At 53.6% G+C, this 18,379-nt stretch overlaps 10 protein-coding genes across 10 annotated transcripts; 6 read left to right on the top strand and 4 right to left on the bottom strand.

Annotated features, from left to right (window-relative positions):
* Positions 1 to 875: 875 nt before the first annotated feature.
* On the bottom strand, positions 876 to 1,722 carry Z520_08386 (uncharacterized protein; the record flags this gene model as incomplete). Its single annotated transcript, XM_016778883.1, has 2 exons — positions 876 to 1,253; positions 1,303 to 1,722. 2 exons carry the CDS (start codon positions 1,720 to 1,722, stop codon positions 876 to 878), a joined length of 798 nt encoding a protein of 265 aa, XP_016630254.1.
* Positions 1,723 to 1,972: 250 nt separating this feature from the next.
* On the top strand, positions 1,973 to 2,823 carry Z520_08385 (uncharacterized protein; the record flags this gene model as incomplete). The annotated part of the gene is made up of 3 exons (XM_016778882.1): positions 1,973 to 2,090; positions 2,196 to 2,563; positions 2,611 to 2,823. 3 exons carry the CDS (start codon positions 1,973 to 1,975, stop codon positions 2,821 to 2,823), a joined length of 699 nt encoding a protein of 232 aa, XP_016630253.1.
* Positions 2,824 to 3,483: 660 nt separating this feature from the next.
* Positions 3,484 to 4,185, top strand: Z520_08384 (uncharacterized protein; the record flags this gene model as incomplete). The annotated part of the gene is made up of 1 exon (XM_016778881.1): positions 3,484 to 4,185. One exon carries the CDS (start codon positions 3,484 to 3,486, stop codon positions 4,183 to 4,185), a length of 702 nt encoding a protein of 233 aa, XP_016630252.1.
* Positions 4,186 to 4,383: 198 nt separating this feature from the next.
* Positions 4,384 to 5,796, bottom strand: Z520_08383 (uncharacterized protein; the record flags this gene model as incomplete). The annotated part of the gene is made up of 1 exon (XM_016778880.1): positions 4,384 to 5,796. The coding sequence occupies one exon, from the start codon at positions 5,794 to 5,796 to the stop codon at positions 4,384 to 4,386; it is 1,413 nt and encodes a 470-aa protein (XP_016630251.1).
* Positions 5,797 to 5,822: 26 nt separating this feature from the next.
* On the bottom strand, positions 5,823 to 6,353 carry Z520_08382 (uncharacterized protein; the record flags this gene model as incomplete). Its single annotated transcript, XM_016778879.1, has 1 exon — positions 5,823 to 6,353. The coding sequence occupies one exon, from the start codon at positions 6,351 to 6,353 to the stop codon at positions 5,823 to 5,825; it is 531 nt and encodes a 176-aa protein (XP_016630250.1).
* A 948-nt stretch (positions 6,354 to 7,301) lies between these two features.
* Positions 7,302 to 8,537, top strand: Z520_08381 (uncharacterized protein; the record flags this gene model as incomplete). Its single annotated transcript, XM_016778878.1, has 1 exon — positions 7,302 to 8,537. One exon carries the CDS (start codon positions 7,302 to 7,304, stop codon positions 8,535 to 8,537), a length of 1,236 nt encoding a protein of 411 aa, XP_016630249.1.
* A 2,187-nt stretch (positions 8,538 to 10,724) lies between these two features.
* On the top strand, positions 10,725 to 11,792 carry Z520_08380 (uncharacterized protein; the record flags this gene model as incomplete). The annotated part of the gene is made up of 2 exons (XM_016778877.1): positions 10,725 to 11,187; positions 11,281 to 11,792. The coding sequence occupies 2 exons, from the start codon at positions 10,725 to 10,727 to the stop codon at positions 11,790 to 11,792; spliced, it is 975 nt and encodes a 324-aa protein (XP_016630248.1).
* Positions 11,793 to 12,837: 1,045 nt separating this feature from the next.
* On the top strand, positions 12,838 to 13,447 carry Z520_08379 (uncharacterized protein; the record flags this gene model as incomplete). The annotated part of the gene is made up of 4 exons (XM_016778876.1): positions 12,838 to 12,938; positions 13,007 to 13,162; positions 13,226 to 13,292; positions 13,355 to 13,447. The coding sequence occupies 4 exons, from the start codon at positions 12,838 to 12,840 to the stop codon at positions 13,445 to 13,447; spliced, it is 417 nt and encodes a 138-aa protein (XP_016630247.1).
* An 883-nt stretch (positions 13,448 to 14,330) lies between these two features.
* Positions 14,331 to 16,103, top strand: Z520_08378 (uncharacterized protein; the record flags this gene model as incomplete). The annotated part of the gene is made up of 1 exon (XM_016778875.1): positions 14,331 to 16,103. One exon carries the CDS (start codon positions 14,331 to 14,333, stop codon positions 16,101 to 16,103), a length of 1,773 nt encoding a protein of 590 aa, XP_016630246.1.
* A 643-nt stretch (positions 16,104 to 16,746) lies between these two features.
* Z520_08377 (uncharacterized protein) lies at positions 16,747 to 17,852 on the bottom strand (the record flags this gene model as incomplete). Its single annotated transcript, XM_016778874.1, has 2 exons — positions 16,747 to 17,697; positions 17,784 to 17,852. The coding sequence occupies 2 exons, from the start codon at positions 17,850 to 17,852 to the stop codon at positions 16,747 to 16,749; spliced, it is 1,020 nt and encodes a 339-aa protein (XP_016630245.1).
* Between the last annotated feature and the right edge of the window lie 527 nt (positions 17,853 to 18,379).

The following is an 18,379-nucleotide window of genomic DNA, read 5'->3' as shown; positions in this document are numbered from 1 at the left end:
CGTCCTCACGAATACCCTCGTCCTCACGAATACCCTCGTCCTCACTTCCCGGCCCTTCGACCTCCTGTCCTCTCCCACGATCATATCCGGAATGATCCTTACAGCTATTCAGGCACGTCTTCAAGAGAAGGATAAACACAAAGAGTACAGAGGTAAATAGGAAGAGGAGGACACAATATACCCAGGGTTATTATCAGACATCCAAACACGACGGGAAGCTCCGAGTCCTTTTCCCTCCTCCAGTATCACTGAGGATTGCGCAATTTTTCCATCACTGTCAGCCTGCTTTGGACCATTTTCGACAGATAAGACGTCCAAATATCAGCCTAAAGTAGCCTGTTCCGGACCTGAAAGGCTCCTTGGTTGAAGTCCCTGTCTCCTCTGCTCTCAAGAGACGGGTCTATAACAAAGTCAAGGCGTCTCGCCCGGTAGCACTAGGCATTGAGCCGCTCTGGTATTTTGATCGCTGTAAGTTGCATCGGTAACCAACCTATATGCCTTGCCCCTCTAACACTCAAGCACAATAGAGGGGCATGACTGTTTGATGCGTTTACTTGTAGCACTGTTCCCTCTGCGGACGGCTCCACCGTGATCCGTGCCGCAACTGCGCGCGCACGACAAGGCTGGCTTGGCAGGGGTAGCGAACATGTTGCAAATCAGGCTATGGAACATCCGAGTGTGGGGAGTCAAACCACAACGCTGGTGATGTCCTCCACCGTATCTCGTACGGGCTACTTTGCTGGTGTCTAAGGGATTGTGGAAATCGACAATGCTTAATTGAACTTCACTGTTGTCTGTCCCCGGGCTTCCTAGAGGAATACTTTGGTAGAAAGTTACAATTTCCATCGTCCTTCAAACTGCGCATGCTCTTCTTTTCATGCTGCTTGTTCTGGTTCTGGCTCCATCCTTGACTCAAGCTCCTCCTTTGCCTCCGCCAAAAATTTCAATCTCTGATTGATCAGCTCGTTTGGCCACCCTTGTTCTGCCACATCGTCCCCCCGTGAATCCAGAACGTTTTTGTACCGCTGGATCATCTTGTACTCCTTCTCGGCCTCGTAGACGTACATCAAGTACTTGTTGGGCTTGTGCTGTCTATCCGAGTCTCGCAACTTGCTCCATTTTGTCGAACAATAGGCCGCACGCAGCTCCGTATACTCGGACGGTTGCTTGTTGTCGTATATTGACGGAGCGCCAGGCCAAAGGTCGTGGATGTGGGAAAGGAAAGCCTCATATGTGAAGCGGTTAAAACGAAGCTGATCTGATTAGCAAAGACCCGTTGCGAAAGCACTTGGAAGTCCTCACGGTCTTGTGGAGCTCGAACAGATCGTTCGTCTCCCTTTCGAAATTCTCCAACTCTTTCCGGTTATCGATGCCCTTTTTCATACTGACAATGGTTGTGTAGATATGTTTCGTGCCGAGCACGACAAACGGGCACATTTCTTTCCACAACCGGAGCTCCATCTTCTTCGAAGTCCCCGTCTTCTTCTTTCTGTGGCCTTCTTCGGGCTTGTAATTGTAGCCTTCACTCCAGGCCTGACCACTGGCCAAAATCTCTTTTTGCTTATCCTCGATCTGATTGAAACGATCGAGTTTTTCATTGATGAATGCGGCAGTCTCCAGGATCGCAGGTGACTGGAGGCATTCTGGGATTGGAGGCAGAGCTCGAGGGTAGAAGGGATATGGCTGTGGTTCCATTCTGGACGGGTCGGGATCGGAAGACATCTTGGGGCACTTTGAAAAGGACAGTTGAATAACAGGAAAGCGAACGGTCTACCAAACGATGACACCTAGGTTGCCCTAGGGCCACGTGAAACCGACGAAGAAGACAAGAAAAGCAGAGGAAGAGTGACGATGGAGCGGTGGAAGCTGAAATACTCACTCCGATTTGTGTGTTGCCAAGGCTAATGGCTACATAGTACGGTGGCCTCCAGCACCGTTCCGATCTACCTCATTTCAAGTTTCATTGTTCAAGATGTCTTCCTCAATTGCAATGACGCCTGCGATTCACACCGTCATCGAGTCAATCGCTGTGATCATGCTCGGACGGCCTCCCAGAGACAACCAAGAAGCTATCGAAGTTGCCAGCAGCCGTTGGCAAAGAGCCAATTTGATGTGCACCCATGTGCCAGCAAGACTTGATGCAGATTGTCCACCCCATTCCCAGTGACTGTGTTTATATTGATGTTGTTTGATAGAGCTGGAGGACTTCCTTGCTGCCACTCCGTCCATGCCCAATGGGCAACTGGTCGTCCCCAAGGCGACCCAGCAACAACAACGGCACCAGCAATGGTGGCCCCCCCCTGCTGCAGCAAGGGCAGCAGCAAGGGCAGCAGCAGCAGCAGTAATGGCGACGGCGGAAGCCATTGCTGAAGAAGAAGCGGAGGAAATCAAGGAAGGCGACGACAACGACGAAGATGACGTTCCTGCCGCTGCCGCCACCAGTCCTCTTTTTCTCGTCGAATGTCTACACCCGCCAGAGACTTCGACTTCAATGACACCGCGTCAAATTTGGGCGGGGAGGACAGGCATCAATGGGTTGGTCGACCACGCCAAGATCCCAACGGTAAGCTTGTCCTCTCTGTTTCTCCTCCCATACTAACATGGTTGCAGAGCGGCCAAGAAAACAACATGGCGAGTCAATGCGCCAATTCAACGCCCGACGGGTTGAATATGCGGCCCAACACCCGGAAGACCGGTGGGCCCAAAACGAGGGGCGCCTGGCCCAGAGAAACCAGGAGAAAAGAGACAAGAAGGGGGAGGAGAGGAAGGAGACAAGGCCAAGAAGAAGGCCAAGAAGGAGGAAGAGAGAGCCTGGAGGGCTGAAAAAAATCAGGCCAGAATGAACAACTCGTCTTCATAGACAATCCGGCTGTGTCAGCTCTCCGTGTTACAATAGAACACAACCAGGCAAATTTTTCTTCAAAGTATGCTCTGCCCAAGTTCCCAAATTCCATGCCGTTGTTCAAGCGAATCCCAGATACGTGTCGAAGCAGGCTAGTGCCCGTCTCGCCGTGTCATTTCGGACCAACCACGCTGAGCCCACGCGGTTGTCAGCTCTGGTCAAACAGCAGCTTGCGCAGGCTGGCGCCCCCACCAAGCCCCCACCAAGCCCCCAGTTTGTCTCCAGCCACTCGAATTGTCCGCTGAGCGGTCTAGCAAGACCACGGACTCCTCGCCTGAAGGTCTCCAATGCTCTATTACTTGAGACTTACCACGTCTGCAGTCCTCAGAGAACCCTACCGATAACGCATCTTCCATCGTTCTGGTCGCGGTCCTCCCCTCAACCACATCCAGTAACGAGAAAGGCTGATTTTACGGAGGCGGCACGCCAGCTGAACAGCCATTCAAAAACTAAACGCATAAGGCCAGCCTCCACTGAGAAGAACGACTATCAGACGCGCAACTCGCGAATAGAACTCCTCCTCTGCTCACATCGATTGGCCCTCACATTATATCCCTGACTTCCCAAGCGACAAACCCGAGATGGGGTTTTGGAATCAGGGAATCCGCTCCCAGCGAAGCAATTCCCCCTCTCCCTCGCGCCGCTCCTACTACGCCTCCCGACCGTCGTACTCGCGCAGCGCCTCCTCCTTCTTCTCCGGCTTTGGCGTTGGCGGCGGCTCCTCATCGCGAGGGTATGGGCATTCCTCCCGCGCCCGACCCCGTTCGGGGTTTGTCAACCGCATACGGCGCTTTCTGCGCGAGATCTACCACTGGATGCGCCGCCACCCGATCCGGACCTTCGTGCTGGTCATCTTACCCTTGATCACGGGCGGCGCCCTCAGCAAACTCTTGGGGACGGTGGGCATTCGACTCCCCGCGGGACTGCAGAGGATGATGGGCGGAAGGGATATCAGCCAGACAACAGAGAGATTCTACGCCCGCGGAGGCGCGAGGGATTTCGGGGGTGGTAGTGCCTTGCCCGGCATGGGGGGCGGGATTGGGACCAGTATTGGTGCTCTAGCAGGTAAGATCCATATTTACTTCTTTGCGGCCGTCTCGAGGAACGGAATGATACTGATGAAGACCACCTGCAGGGATAGCGAAGATGTTCATCTAAATGATCCGGCCGAACTGGAAGCGATCTACAAGTCTTTTCTCCCGTCTGCTTTGAATGAGCGAGCAATGTTGCAACGTTTGAATGGCTGGCAGAGGGAGCCATCCAAAAGCACGTTAATGTCTTGAACAAGAAACGGATACGAAGAATGCATGAAAGAAGGACGACATATGACACAATATTCATCATTAAAAGCAGGAAGCCATGACATGAACCTGAGTCAACGATTCTTCCTCGTCGGTACCAGTGTGCTCGATGGTAGCAGAAACTATTAACACATGCAAACTCTGCGAAGACTGCCGTCTCCGATGCCTATGCCCCTTATCCTATCTTCCCTTTTTACTTTTCCCAGCCGTGCCTTTCCCATTACTCCGAACCCGTTGCGATGACGTCCCCACGACAGCGCTTCTTGTTTGAATGGCATATTCACCACCTGGCCTTTCCCTGACATCAACCACTTCCTCTTCTGGCACATAGTCGCTACCGTCATCGTCGTCTTGGTTGTCCGTATCAGACGGGGCCAGATAGTTGTAGACCTCCGGTCGCTCGTCCGGAAGGAACAGTTCGTCTTGTAAACGGCGATACTGTCCGACTTGTGGGACACCCGGCGGGCCGGACACAACGCGACGCTGCGGTGAGGCAAAGCGTGGATCGGCAGGATCGAACCGTGGCGCCCGCCCCACGCTCGTCTGATAAGGCAACTGATCCAGGGGAACGTTGACCAGACTGGAAGTTGAGCGAGCGCGGGGTTCCCAGTCAGGTTCGGACGGGTCAGGCCGGGGCAGGCGAGGGGAATTCGAGCCGTGCCTGTTGTAGAGAACGTCTGGATTGGACGAATAGCGATGCGAATAATAAGGATGTTGCTGATAAGGGGGCATGGCCTGCATTTGTTGTTGCCGCAGAGACTGATTGGAGCTCGTGCGAGAGCCTTGCCGTAGCGGTTCGGGCTGACGGGGACCTGTCACATAGTACCCTTGCGGATACGCCAACCTTCGATCGTAGTCCAGATCTGCCGGAGGCAATGCGTAGGCGGCCACGGCGTTGTCGGCACTCTCGCGCTGAGAATTGCTGGATGCAGAACTTCTCCCACGATTGCGGCTGTCTGCCGTCTTGCCTTTTGTGGGAGAGCCGCCAGAAGACTTGCCATTGCTCCTGCCCGACACCTTGCGGACCTCGACCGGCTTGCGCTTGACAACTGGGCCTTCTTTTTTGCTTTTTGGAGCGATCTGTGGTGCTGCTGCAGGGGTCTGGGGAGGAGTCTGGCTCCGGTCGAGCTCTAAGCGTTTTAAAGCATCAATTTCAGCTCGACTCAACTTGACGTTGGGCTTACCCAGAGCCCGGGCGCGCGCGATCCTCTCCAGAGCCCTCTGCACGAGCATGTCTTCTTTCTCCCTATAAGCCATCTGCATGTCTGGTCTTCGCACGAGCCCCGGATAAGAGTCATAATCGTCCTCGTCATCCGACGGAGTCAAATCATTGCCGAAAGAATCGCCCGAACGCCGCCGGCGGACCACTCCCCCGCCTAAATCTATGCCAGTAAAGTGAAGCTCATCTGAACGAAATCTTGATGGACCATAACCCTGATCGGGCTCGACACCGTGCGGCGAGTGATCGTCGTCGGTGTCAAGTTCCTCCACACGAACATCGTAGTCCCACGAGCGTTGTTGCTGTTGAAATTCCCAAAGTCTGTCCTTGTCCCGCCCCGCTCGTCCCCTTGGTGGTCTTCCCCCAGGGGGCATATCGTATGGAGTTCGCGGCCGACCACCTAGACCGCCTCCTCGGAAAAAGCATTCTCGATTGGTCTATCCATGAGTGAGGCATGACCCAGGATGGTCACACCGGTAGCTCCAATCAGCCATAAGAAAGTTGTAATAGGAGAAGAAATGAAAGCAACGGGGACAGCGATACAGGCCAGGGCGGTGTAGAGCTGGGAAGTTGTCGCTTTAAGGGTGCCAATCTCGAGATCACCTCCGCCCAGCTTGCCAATGGCCCACATGCCGCCGACAACTAGGATGATGTCGAAAAGGAGCCACAGGTTGGTAAGCAGGCTGTAAATGCTGAGCATGACAAACACCACAGCATAGTTGCTGGAGAAATAGCTGAGGTTGTAGTTGACTCTAGCTTGCACCTCCCCAAAATTGTTTGGCTTTGACAATCTCTTCAAGTCAAGAAACTCGGAAATGGGTCGGATGTTTGCAAAGCGCGACGCAATCGACTGCGACCGGACGCTGTTGAAACGATCGCTGAAGTTGAGGCGGGAAGTCAGGGCATCTATGGGGATGCTGATTCTAGCCATCTTGAGCTGCGAGTGAGGGCGTGTCGACTGAGAATAGATGAATGATTACCTTGTAAAAGTGTCAGTAAGGAAACGCGAATTGCCGGTCACACAGCGTCCAGCGTTGCTGACGTCCGGCTGTTGTAGCACTTACAAGAATATCCGAAGCGTGGGATCCAGGAACGTGTTTGGGAGCTGAAGTGCAAATGAGCGTGATGAATGAGAGTCGGGTGAAGAATAAGGAGGAAGAAAGGGATGCAGTGTCCAGGCAGAGAGTTTCCCTTGTTGCCTGTGGCCCCTTTGCGGAGATTTGGGATGGAATTCGACGGGTGAGTGAGTGGTTGGCGAAGATGGTAACTAGAGATTTTCGACGGGGAGGGCGCGGGAGATGGGCAAGGGGAAGAGGGGGCAAAAAGGGTAGGGCACAAAGGGGGGAGAGACCCGAGAAGGGGGGGGCCTCGGAGGGCGCAGGCAGGCTCCCTAGAGGCGCAGTCAGCACAACCCATCAAAAGCCACACCCACCACCCAGCTTTGAACACTGGCTGACCTGAAAGCTGACAGGGGCAATACCAGGGACTGCGTACCTAGCAGCTCAGCAACAACTTCTCATCTGCTTCCACTCCGGCTGTCTTCCTCGTCCAAGTCCTCGACCTGCCTCCCGCAGGCTCAAGGTCTCGTCACTGCCATCGCTTCTCACTCTGGCAGGCGAGGCGGTAGTAAGCGAGAAGGAAAAAGCGAGAAAAGAGGAGGCCACGTTCCGATATATACACTTTGGCAAACTCTACCTGGGCTGCGAGTCAAGCTACTGCACGTTCGCTGCGGCATCCTCCTCGGAACCTTCGTCAATTGGGCCCACGTATTTGGGCACCATTCCCGTCACAATCGAATTCCTTGCCTCACTTCCATCATTTCCCACTGACTGTGTGTGCCACCAGTGACTGTTGTCGTGGGGGAGAAGTGTGGGTGAAGATGATGCGACGAATCTTTTTCCTCCTGTTCTTGGTTGCCGTGTGTGTCGCGTGGTCGGCGGAAGACTACGAGCTGTTCAAGCTGCATGATGAGTTGGAAACACATGAAGGGCCTGGAGTCACTTTTTACGATGTCCTCGGCGTCTCACCTCATGCTACGGTCGACCAGATCAGCGCTGCCCTCAAGAAGAAATCCCGCACGCTGCATCCTGACAAAGTCAAGCACTCCTTTATAGCCTCACGGTCGACAGCGAGCCCGAAGAAGGGCAAGAAGAAGCCTGGGGTACACATTTCAAAAGGACCGTCGCAGCGGGAAATCTCCCGCGTTGTGAAAGATGCGCAGGAACGCTATAGCCGGCTCACTTTGATTGGGACAATTCTGAGAGGGCCCGGGAGGGAGAGATATGATTTCTTCGAAGGGCATGGCTGGCCATCCTGGCGCGGTACAGGATATTACTACCAAAGATATCGCCCTGGCCTGGGTACTGTTTTGCTGGGACTGTTTTTGATTGGCGGTGGAGCCGTCCACTACTTTGTCCTGACCATGAACTACAAAAGGCACCGAGATTTTATGGAGAGGTACATCAGATACGCAAAGAAACAAGCCTGGGGCGACGAGTCTGGCATCAGAGGCATTCCAGGTCTCGGTGATCCAGTGGATGTCGCTCCCGCGGTCGAGGAAGCTGAGCCGATGGCAAATCTGAACCGCCGGCAGCGGCGAGAGATGGAGCGACAAAATAAAAAGGAGAAGACGAGCAAACCTGCCCCCGCGCCCGCTCCCAAGGTGGTACCTTCCTCAACGCCGGACAGACGACGCGTGACTGCAGAGAATGGCAAGGTCCTGGTCGTTGACTCGGAAGGTAACGTGTACCTGGAAGAGGAGGATGAAGACGGAAACACTCAAGAATATCTCCTGGACCTGGATGAGATCCCCAAGCCGACAGTATGGGACACGGCTGTTCTGCGCCTCCCCGTCTGGCTCTACCGCAAAGCCGCCAGGCCTCTCATGAAGAACGCGCAGCCGGTTCCCGAAGACAAAAGGACTGCGCCAGAGAGCGAGGCACGCGAAGCACCGCTTGAACCCACAGAAAAAGTCATTGACTCGGATAACACCACACCGCTGGATATGAGCTCGAGTCAAATATCGGATTCTGGGTTTGAGATTGTCGACACAACGGGCCTCGAGAATTCCAACGGGACCAACGTCAAAAAACGTGGCAAGAAGGCGAGGAAGTGACATGTCTCTTGGGTGCACGCGGACATGAATAACGAGTTAGCGATGGTGCAGGGCTGATCCGGATAATAGACGAACATGAAATCTGTTAGCATCAAATATCATGTGCCGAGACAAACTGCGTTTGTAAGGTGTCTGCATTCCCTCTCCCAGTGTTGTGTTCGTCAAAAACACTAGTTTTCTCAACATTCCTAGCTGTAACTCACCAAGGTACATATAGACCGTCACAATCGACCACAGAGAGAGCAAGCATGGCTTCCCGTTCGCTCAGACATACTCAAGCCCTCTACCGGTCAGAGGCCGATTGGGAACACTAGGTGGTTGATTGTTTTTTAGATTTCAAATACTATATGTACCTGTAAACTCCTGTTCCGTCACTTTCCTTCCATGAGTACCAACCTGGCTACCTCGGCCCCGAGTATTCTTCGTCTGCTTATGACAAGTTCGGTAAGCATTTGCGAGCGTCAGGACTTGTATGACGCAGAGAAATCTCGTGGCACGAATCAAAGCCCTAGCGTGCTTTACGAGGGGATTCGCAGCCTTGTGTGCGACTTTGTATACCAATATTCTTCTCCTTTGCGCTTGACTTCGGTAGAATATAAGAATGAGGGAGAGGATGGCACGCACGAATTTTTCGACTATACGAAGGATTCCAAATCATCCAGAGACACAGTGGTCTTCACACCAACGCCAATTGCACACCTACAACATGATCCGCACAGTGCCATATCGGGCTTTCGCATAGGATTTTGTCGCCTCCCAGGGGTGTTGGTGTGTGTTAGCCGACGACAAGCGTTGCTTTTCGGCTGAGGACGGATAAGAGACCCGTTCAAAAATCCAACCCCCGCACAGGAATGCACAATTTAGGGCTATTCAGCGTTTCCCAATAATACGTCAGAGTATAGGCCGGAGCGTGGTCAAAGACACAGTCCGAACCGAGAACAACACGCCGTGGATTAGGAATGTTGATGGAGGATTCATAATCCCGACCGTCGGTGTATACTAATATCCGAGCAGTCGGGAGACCAGCACGCCTTCGAACGAAATCTCCCATGCTGAGCACCGGGGAAATAGCGCCAGGGTCCAAACACGACAGGGCTGCAACCTCGTACTTGAGTCGTACTCGTAGATAAAAACGCTCGAGGGCGCAAGGGCAGTTCAAATAAGGGTAAGTCGGAAGACGGATCGACATGCCAGGTGGCAAAAGAACCCTGATAGGGCCTTGTTCGGAGGGAGACGAACAGCCCAACCCCGGACCGGGCAGGCTTCGGGAGCGCCAAGGCCGCCCCTGACCTCGGAAGCATTGTTCGATCAATGCTCCTTGACAAGGCTCTCCTGCTTGATATAAGCCACATCGTTGCAAGTCCCACCAGGAGTCGCCTTCGATATCACCATCGCCCTGTCGGCGTGATCCGGATCCGCCCTTCCTGGGTTTCATGCATCCCCTTTTCGCCACCATGATCGCTCGTGCTTCAATGCGAGGTCAAGGTCGAGTGAGTTGCCCGAGATTCATGGGCCAACGTCAGCCCACACTTCGTGGACGTCCAGCGTCTATACTCGGACTTCCCTGCGCTATCTCGAATCCTCTAGAGGGTACGTGCGGTGGGTACTTGGTTGCCCGGAATTTTTACTTCTGCAAGATCCAGACGGGAGGGTCACCCGACAATGAGGAAGTTGTTCTGGCCAGCCTCCATATGACCGTCTATACCAAGTCCTGGATCCCACCCCATCTATGGACCCTTACCGAATCATCTCACAATGCTTACCTTAGCGCCGATGGAGCCTGGTCACTTGAGGCCCCATCGATCGCTTCTTTTTTTTCTCTTTCCTCGTTCCAGAATCTGTATAAAAATGGCACAGGAGGCGAACCCACCACCCGCGGTTTCCTACCTCTCTCGACCCATCTTCAATTGTACACGGTTGCCCTTTTCGCCTTTGCTGGAGCAACCACGGTATCTTCGCGTACACTTCCACTTTCCTAACATACGGCCGACGCCCGTTCCAAAAATTGGAGACTGGAGTGCGAGATATCCTGTGACTGACCTGACGTACCATCTACCCGTCCAAGTCTTGTTCCCAGCATTGCGAGGTAGGATATCATGACCCGATGACTAGACATTCTTTTTCTTTCATTCTTTTAAATTTTGGTTCTTCTCTCCTACAGAACCATCTCTTCCTATCCTTTCCTAAATGTCATCAAGTGGTGATCCTCCGCAGGAAGACACTTCTCGCGGCCGCGAGAGCAGAGATTCCAGCTCGCAGCGATCCTCCAATATCATCGAGTTTGTCGATAGCCAGAACCCAAATGTCAGAAGTGCCATTCAGCGGCACACCGCATATCACTCTGCCGCACAGCGTCGAGAGGCACGCTCGCGACTTCTCCGGCGATCCAGCCAGACTCGCTACTTTGAATGGACCAGACGTCCCAGGGGAGAGGCAGATGTTGCAACCTCTTCAGCCAGCAGTGCCAGTTCAGTGTCAATTTCGCCGGCACCGTCAACTATCGGAAGACCGGAAGTGCCCGGTCGTACCATCAGTGACGAACAAGAAACTGTGTCGTCGACAAGTGAGGCGGCCGCAGATTCCGCATCCGAAATGCTACAACCCGCATCTCAGATAGCCATCTCTACTGATGACTCTGTTCTGGAATTTTGTGAGTGCCTCTTGAAATCTCTGCACAGTCCGGAGCCAGCAAGGCTGGGCAGTGCATGTCTGGCTTGTCCGACACTAACTTCTTGTTCCACAGTCAGAGCCACATTCTGCGACCATTATCAATCAAGCGACGTGCTGGAATCAGCACTGGTATTTATGCTTGAGAACGAAGCTTCTCGACATCTGCTCATCGCCTACGCCTACGCAATGCGGAGATCGCGTGCAGTTGCCGAGGAAAATTCTCAAGACCAGGTGGAAGCGGAAAGAAATCTCAGTCGAGGTACTAACATTCTGTGGAATCGGCTCCAGATGCCCGGCCATGCCAGTTCCGACGCCAACATCCAGGCTGTCCTTTTGCTCGTGGCGTACACAGCTGACTTCGGGAACGCCAACGAGGTGCGTCTCCATGCAGACGCACTGAGGACGATGATCGAACAGCGTGGCGGCGTCGACGCATTCACCCACAATCCTGCATTGCATCATCAAATATGGGTGATAGAAACATCGCGACGGTTCCATTTGACCTTGGATTGCGAGTCGACCTGCCCGGATCCACCTCGCTTTCCTGACGGTCTTCGACTACGACGAAGAAGTGATGAAAGTTGAAGGAGTTCTAGAATGGGATTGTCTGTCAATATGGCCAAATACGAGGTATACACGATGTGGAACCCGGTGCAGTGGATCATTCAAGCGAAGTTTCCAAGAGTTTCCAGAATTTTGTTCTAGAACGATACCCCGATATGACGACTGACGATGCACGATGTACATAGGACTGTAAACTTTAGGTAAGACAGGCGAACGTACGTATCCAACAAGTTTCACAAACTTGGTCCCTGCAGCTTCTATCGCTGCTTCCCTTTCCGAGATGGGTCCATGCACAGGTCTAGAACTGCAGTGGTTCGGTTATTCGGAAGGAGTTAAGAGACACAGGTGTGCCAGGACTGAGTGCATTGAGAAGCGTATGGGTCTGCTTGCCACACCGTACCGCTGGTGGTCAGGTCTGAGATAAGACAGACCCTCCATCGGACAATTACACACTGCCTCGCGAGCTAGGTATATGAATGACAAATGCAAAAGAGACTGCCAGCCAGTGGCAAGAAAACGAGCACGTTCCACGCTCTGGTACAAAAGAATATTGATATTGAAGCGCCAGAGAGGAAAATTCCATTACGGTGGAGGGCAGGGGCGGACTATGCAGCGACTACGGCGGTGCAATCATTCCCTTGCTGCATCCAACCCGCCGCTGCCAACAACTTGAACCTGGAAATTCGTCAATTTTGCGTCTTCCCCACGACTGATCTCATTGACCATTTCACAGCTTGCGTCCTGCTACTGGTACCTATTCCGTCCACCATCCTGCGGCCACCTCTCTCCACAACCGGCACTCACAAAGCCAGCTTGTCCTTTCAAATCACACCGTCGGCGACCACGTAACTTTTCCACTGCGATTGGTCTGCGCCCCTGGTGTCGGTCGGCTTCGTCCCTTCTCTGCCTAATCCCCGCCCTGTTTAGGCCCGTCAAGCTCGACGTCGGCGCACCTCGCTCCCTCTCCTCTTACCGTGCGTTTAGCTTGCGACAACCATCAGTTAGGCTCTCTTGTGTATCTTCACCTATCCTACTGCCACTGTTGTAGTTGAGATATCCAGCCAAAATGTCGGGCGAGGCGTGGTTATACCTGCTCGCCGTTCTAATAAATGCCGTCAACCTCTTCTTGCAAGTCTTCTTCACCATCATGTACAGCGATCTCGAATGGTAAGCAACACTATTGAACGCCGACTTCTACAAGACATACCCCGCTAACCAGGCGGATTACTGCTCAGTGACTATATCAACCCGATTGACCTCTGCAACCGTCTCAACACCTACATTGTTCCCGAAGCAGCTGTTCATGCCTTCTTGACATTCCTCTTCCTCATTAACGGATACTGGTTGGCGCTACTGTTGAATCTACCGCTCCTGGCATTCAATGCAAAAAAGTGGGTGTCCATACCGACCCTCTCAGCATGCACTGCGGGCAGGGACTGATAAGATTGTGGTAGGATCATCGAGAACCAGCATCTACTTGACGCCACCGAAATCTTCCGAAAACTGAACGTTCATAAAAAGGTACGTTCACTCTCCAAACCATATCAGACATTTCCATACTGATGCAGAGTCCTTGACAATAGGAATCATTTATCAAACTCGGCTTCCACTTGATCATGTTTTTCTTCTATCTTTACAGCATGATTGTGGCTTTGATCAGGGATGAGTCCAACTGACTACGCGGCGAAATGTCACATGCGATGAAGCACGGCAGTTACTCCTGATGATGATCGTCTGCTGCGATGCAATCGGATTGCAACAGCCACAAACGGGTGCTTTGGGTAGTGGAGAAGAGGATGATCAAGTAGGAGGTCGCAACGGTCGACAACGAGCACAGGGCCAGTGGTGATATCCGTCGCACAAGGCTCACCGGTCTGGGTTGTTGACATTAGTCAAGCGCTAAGTGAGGGACCTACTAGTGGCTCAGTTAACACAGAAGAGGTGGTGCAAGCAGCGATGGCAGTCAGGGCGGCGAAGATCCTCACATGGTCAAGATTTTGAAGGACGCAATTTCCCAAAACTATGTGGTTGGTTTATCTGTCTGCTGCTCGACTTGTACGGCCGAGACATGAGATATGACGAGAAAGAAGAGTTCTGATATGTTTCAGCCAGTGGAGAAATTGTGCTAGAGCTATTTTCCACCGGCATTGCAAGCATGGTGCGACAACGTGCACCAGTCCTATTTTGCAGAAATGACAGAAAGACCATCTTTTCGTCCTGACTGTCCCGATTGGTCTTACTGCGTGCTGCAAGCCATGATAGTCTCACACTCCGGTGCACGTCTTAAACCGGCAGAAGTTCCAAACAGTCCAGTCAAGGCCTTAGAGAAGCATTCAGCCCATTTTCCTCGGCTCAGCACGCTGCTGTCGCGACACATGCATTGTATGCAGGTGGCCACCGGAGCTGTCGAGAAAGGCAGGTGTCCCGAGACATGTGCGTCTTGGCCGACGCCATTTTCCTGGTTCCGGAGTTTTTCCCGTGCCTAGGTAGAGACGACCTGACAACAAGATCGCTTTTGCTTCACTCTGATTCTACGGTTCGAAAAGGTCTTCGGTCAAGATGTCGGCCCTTTTAGGAGCAGCATATGATTCGAGTGACGATGAGAATACTCCTGTGGAGCGTCCTCCTCAGAGACAGTCCGCAGTGAACGCGGCGCCAGACGTATCAACAGAGGTTTGGTCTTCATCCGCAGACCAACGTGGTAGTCGATCTAACGCTGCGCAGGATGCGTCGCAAATGCAAGTCATGTTGGCGAACCCTTCGAGCAACGCACTCACCTATAATGTCACTTACGATAATCTCGCCCGTCCTGCCCAAGGACCATCAAATCCCTTCAAGTCTACGGCTGGCAATGTCCTGAAGCGCAAGAATGTGCTCACCGGAAATGCAGAGGAGACGTCCATGTCGGAAGCCGCCTTCAAGACGCAGCACAGGACATACCAGAGTCTTGGCTACACCAAGGATCCCTCGATCAACGGAGCCTTTGTGGGCAATCAGTCCGCGGTTGCAAAATATGGTGGCAAAGATGTCGTCCAGATGCGCTACTCCAAGGAAGAAAGTGCCGCGATCCGAGCCAAGAGGCAGAAAAAGGGAGACAGCAGGATAGTCGACGGCGAAGGCGCGTACCTTGGTCCCTGGGCCAAATATCAGAGCGACGATGTGTCGTACGAGCAAGCCGAAGCCGCGGCGGATCAAGAACTTGCGTCTGATGAGGAATGGGTGGAGGAGGGCATTGTTCCCACGCCATTGCCCGCGCCACCGAAGGAAGCTACCGGCTACGCGGACGACTTGAATGGTGCCGAGACGACCGAGTTCCACGGAGCTTCAGAATTCGATTACCAAGGACGGACATACATGCACATACCTCAGGATCTGGACATCGACCTGCGCAAAGAACCGGGCTCGATACAGAATTACGTGCCCAAGAAGCTTATCCACGTCTACAAGTACCACACGAAACCTATCACTTCGCTGCGATTCATTCCCAGATCCTCGCACCTGCTGTTGTCCGCCTCTGCAGACGCGAAACTCGCACTGTGGGATGCTCATCATGACCGGACGCTCCTCCGCACGTTTTCAGGCCACAATAAGGCAATTACAGACACCGATTTCCATCCCACAGGACGGTCATTCTTGTCGGCGTCGTATGACCGGCAGATGAAACTTTGGGATACCGAGACCGGAAAATGCATATCTCGGTTCACCACAGGCAAAACGCCACATACATTGCGTTTCCACCCAGAAGGTAACGAGTTCATCGCCGGCATGTCCGACAAGAAGATTGTGCAATTCGACACCCGCTCAGGCGAACTGACGCAGGAATACGACCACCATCTCGGCCCCATCAACACCCTCACATTTGTCGACGAGGGACGAAGGTTCATCTCCACTTCCGACGACAAATCCCTTCGTGCTTGGGAGTACGGCATTCCAGTACCCATCAAGTTCATTGCGGATCCCTCCATGTACGCACTGGTCCGCGCCGCACCGCACCCGTCTGGGAAATACGTCGCGTTCCAGTCTGCGGACAACCAGATCGTGGTGTACGCCGCGGGCGACAAGTTCCGCCAGAACCGCAAGAAGGGGTTCAGAGGGATGAACACCAGCGGCTATGCGATCGATGTGGCCATATCTCCGGACGGCGGAATCATTTCAAGCGGTGATTCGGGCGGGTTTGTGTGTTTCTGGGACTGGAAGACGGGAAAGATGTGGCACAAGATCCAAGCCGGAGGGGAAGGGCTAGGCGCAGTCACATGCGTGGCCTGGCATCAGCAGGAGAGTAGCAAAGTCGCGACCGGCGGACTGGACGGAATGATCAGATACTGGGATTGAAAGACCCGGGCAGTCCAGGCGAGCAAATACCTCACCCGGTTAATCGAGACGCCAATCAGGCAGGGCATAGCTCGGATATCATATCCTTCACTGGGCGGTGTGGATGAAGCGGTCCTTGAAGATGTCTGCCATACAAAAGACTGGCCACACTTCCCATTTTGCGTCACGAGGACGCCCGGGTCATTCCACGGAATACCAATTCTTGAGCCTTCGAGAGCCATCGCTAAAAGCCATGCTCAGAGGTCCTCCCTCGAGTCACGCCTGCTGCGGCGCATCCACCACGTACAGTCGGGCTTCTAGTTCGCCTGCCGATTTGATGGGCAGCACTCACGAGGTCGGGACTGGCTTCTTGCGAGGACTGGCAAACAGGACAATACAGTACGAATGACTTGTCGGGCCGCGCTTCATGTCTGCAGGGCGTACGCGAAGAGACACAGTGCCGAAATGGCGTCCTCGAGGAAGAGAGCCAGCAGGAAAGAGCGGGTGGTCTCCGCGGAAAGCGGAAACCCTAGAAGGAGAATCGAGACGGGTGCCAGATACGTAGTCGAACAAATGACTTTATGCAGACGGTCTTACAATGACCTGATGTTTTTGCCGCTCCGTATATTCATACAAGCCAGTCGCACACCGACAAATGCTCTCCTTATCTCCTCAAAGCATCCAATACACTCGATCCCCCCGACGTCGCATACGGCGATCTGCTGCCAGTCGACCAATAGTCACTCCATTCACTGCCGGTCTCGTACAAGGCGTGCTGACTTTCCACCTTTTGCCAATCGATGCGATCCCACCATGCCCCCAGATACCACTTTTTCCCCAGCAGTCCGTAGTCTCTCAGCCACTGGTGTTCCCACACGTTGACGCACAAGATGGGTTGCATGTCCAAAGCACCCGCGTAGAGGCTTGCGCGTGAAGAGCTGAAATCGCCAAACGAGCCCGCCGTCGAGTTCCCCGTGGAGATATTCCGCTCTTCCAGGCTCGGCAAACCCAGCCCACCGCGACCGGAGAGTTGATCGGAGAGGGTGCGGCCGTCAAAGGTCGCCATGTCCTTGTCGTCTCGTCGCGGAGCCGCGTCGGGATAGGGAGAGCCGGCATTGTAGGTGGCCAGGATGCGCATGTCGCCCACGTTCTTCCCCTTCATGAGCCACACGAATCCGTTCCCGAACATGGCGTCGGCGGTCTCGAGCATCTCTTCTCTGAGATTCTCCACGCTGCCGAAGCTGGCCTCAATGCTCCTCATGGTGTTGAGCCCCGGTTTGTGAATTGCCGGGTCTTCGTTTTCCGTGAGGTATTCCCAAAAGAACCGCGTGAACTCGACCATGGCGGCGAGGTTGTAGAGGTGCGCCCGGTCCGCGCGGTGGGCGCATTTGGCGTGCAGATCGTAGGTCGAGAGGGACTCATCCGCAGTGCCCAATACGAGCTCGTTGAGGCGGTCGCAGAGGTGCTGGGTGTATTTCACGTAGGTTTCTTGGTAGGTTTCTGCACTGAGGAAGCTGGGGACGCCGTGGCGGGAGAAGAACTCTTGTTTGCTCTGGTTGGCCCATACGGGGAGGGTGTGTTTTCTGCGGACCTGTCGTTTGAGGAACCACGAAGGCTGCGACAACGGCGAGGACGGGTTCGTCAGTTCGAAGGCACATTGAAAGTTTGCTTTTGGGGGGATTTCATCACATCTGTACTCACTGTGGCATTTGCTTGCTTGACAAAGGCTCGCAGTAGTGACTGCGGCCTTGCTGGAGGTCTTGTGATCATCACTGGGGAGAATGGAGCGACGCAGTCTCTGTGCCCGAGAAGATGGAAATGGATTGACAGGCCAACAGACCCATTGCTCCAAATTTCTCGAAGACGAACAGAACGCAGTTGCCGAAAAGGGACTAGTGGATCTGTCAAGGCTCTAACCAATCACAGAGCTCTATCTTGTTGCTGAGCCTCATTCTTGAAACTCGTTCTGCCACCTCCATCTTTCCCACGCAACCTCGCACCGCGTTTTGACCTTGGTTCTCAAGCCTCTACAGCCTATCGTTTCAGCTTCTGCGGGTTTTTTCCACGCACCATGGCGCCCTACCTTGCAGCATCAGGTTGCGTGTCATTTGGCAAAGCGGCAAGCCACTGGCTGTCGGCGGAGCATTTCTCGATCTCACCACATCGACTCTGCATATTCATAGCTACCATGAGCACCATGGCTACCCAAGGCACCAAGGTGCACGGCTGTCTTCTGGCACGCAGCAAGACACGCGACCAAGTCCTGGTGGCGGTGGACTGGATCACCTCTTTTGTTC

The sequence above is a fragment of the Fonsecaea multimorphosa genome (genome assembly GCF_000836435.1).
Source record: "Fonsecaea multimorphosa CBS 102226 unplaced genomic scaffold supercont1.18, whole genome shotgun sequence".
In the NCBI taxonomy this organism is placed as follows: Eukaryota; Fungi; Ascomycota; class Eurotiomycetes; order Chaetothyriales; family Herpotrichiellaceae; genus Fonsecaea; species Fonsecaea multimorphosa.
Note: the sequence above shows the minus strand (reverse complement) of the source record. Positions and strands in the feature narration are given on the sequence as shown.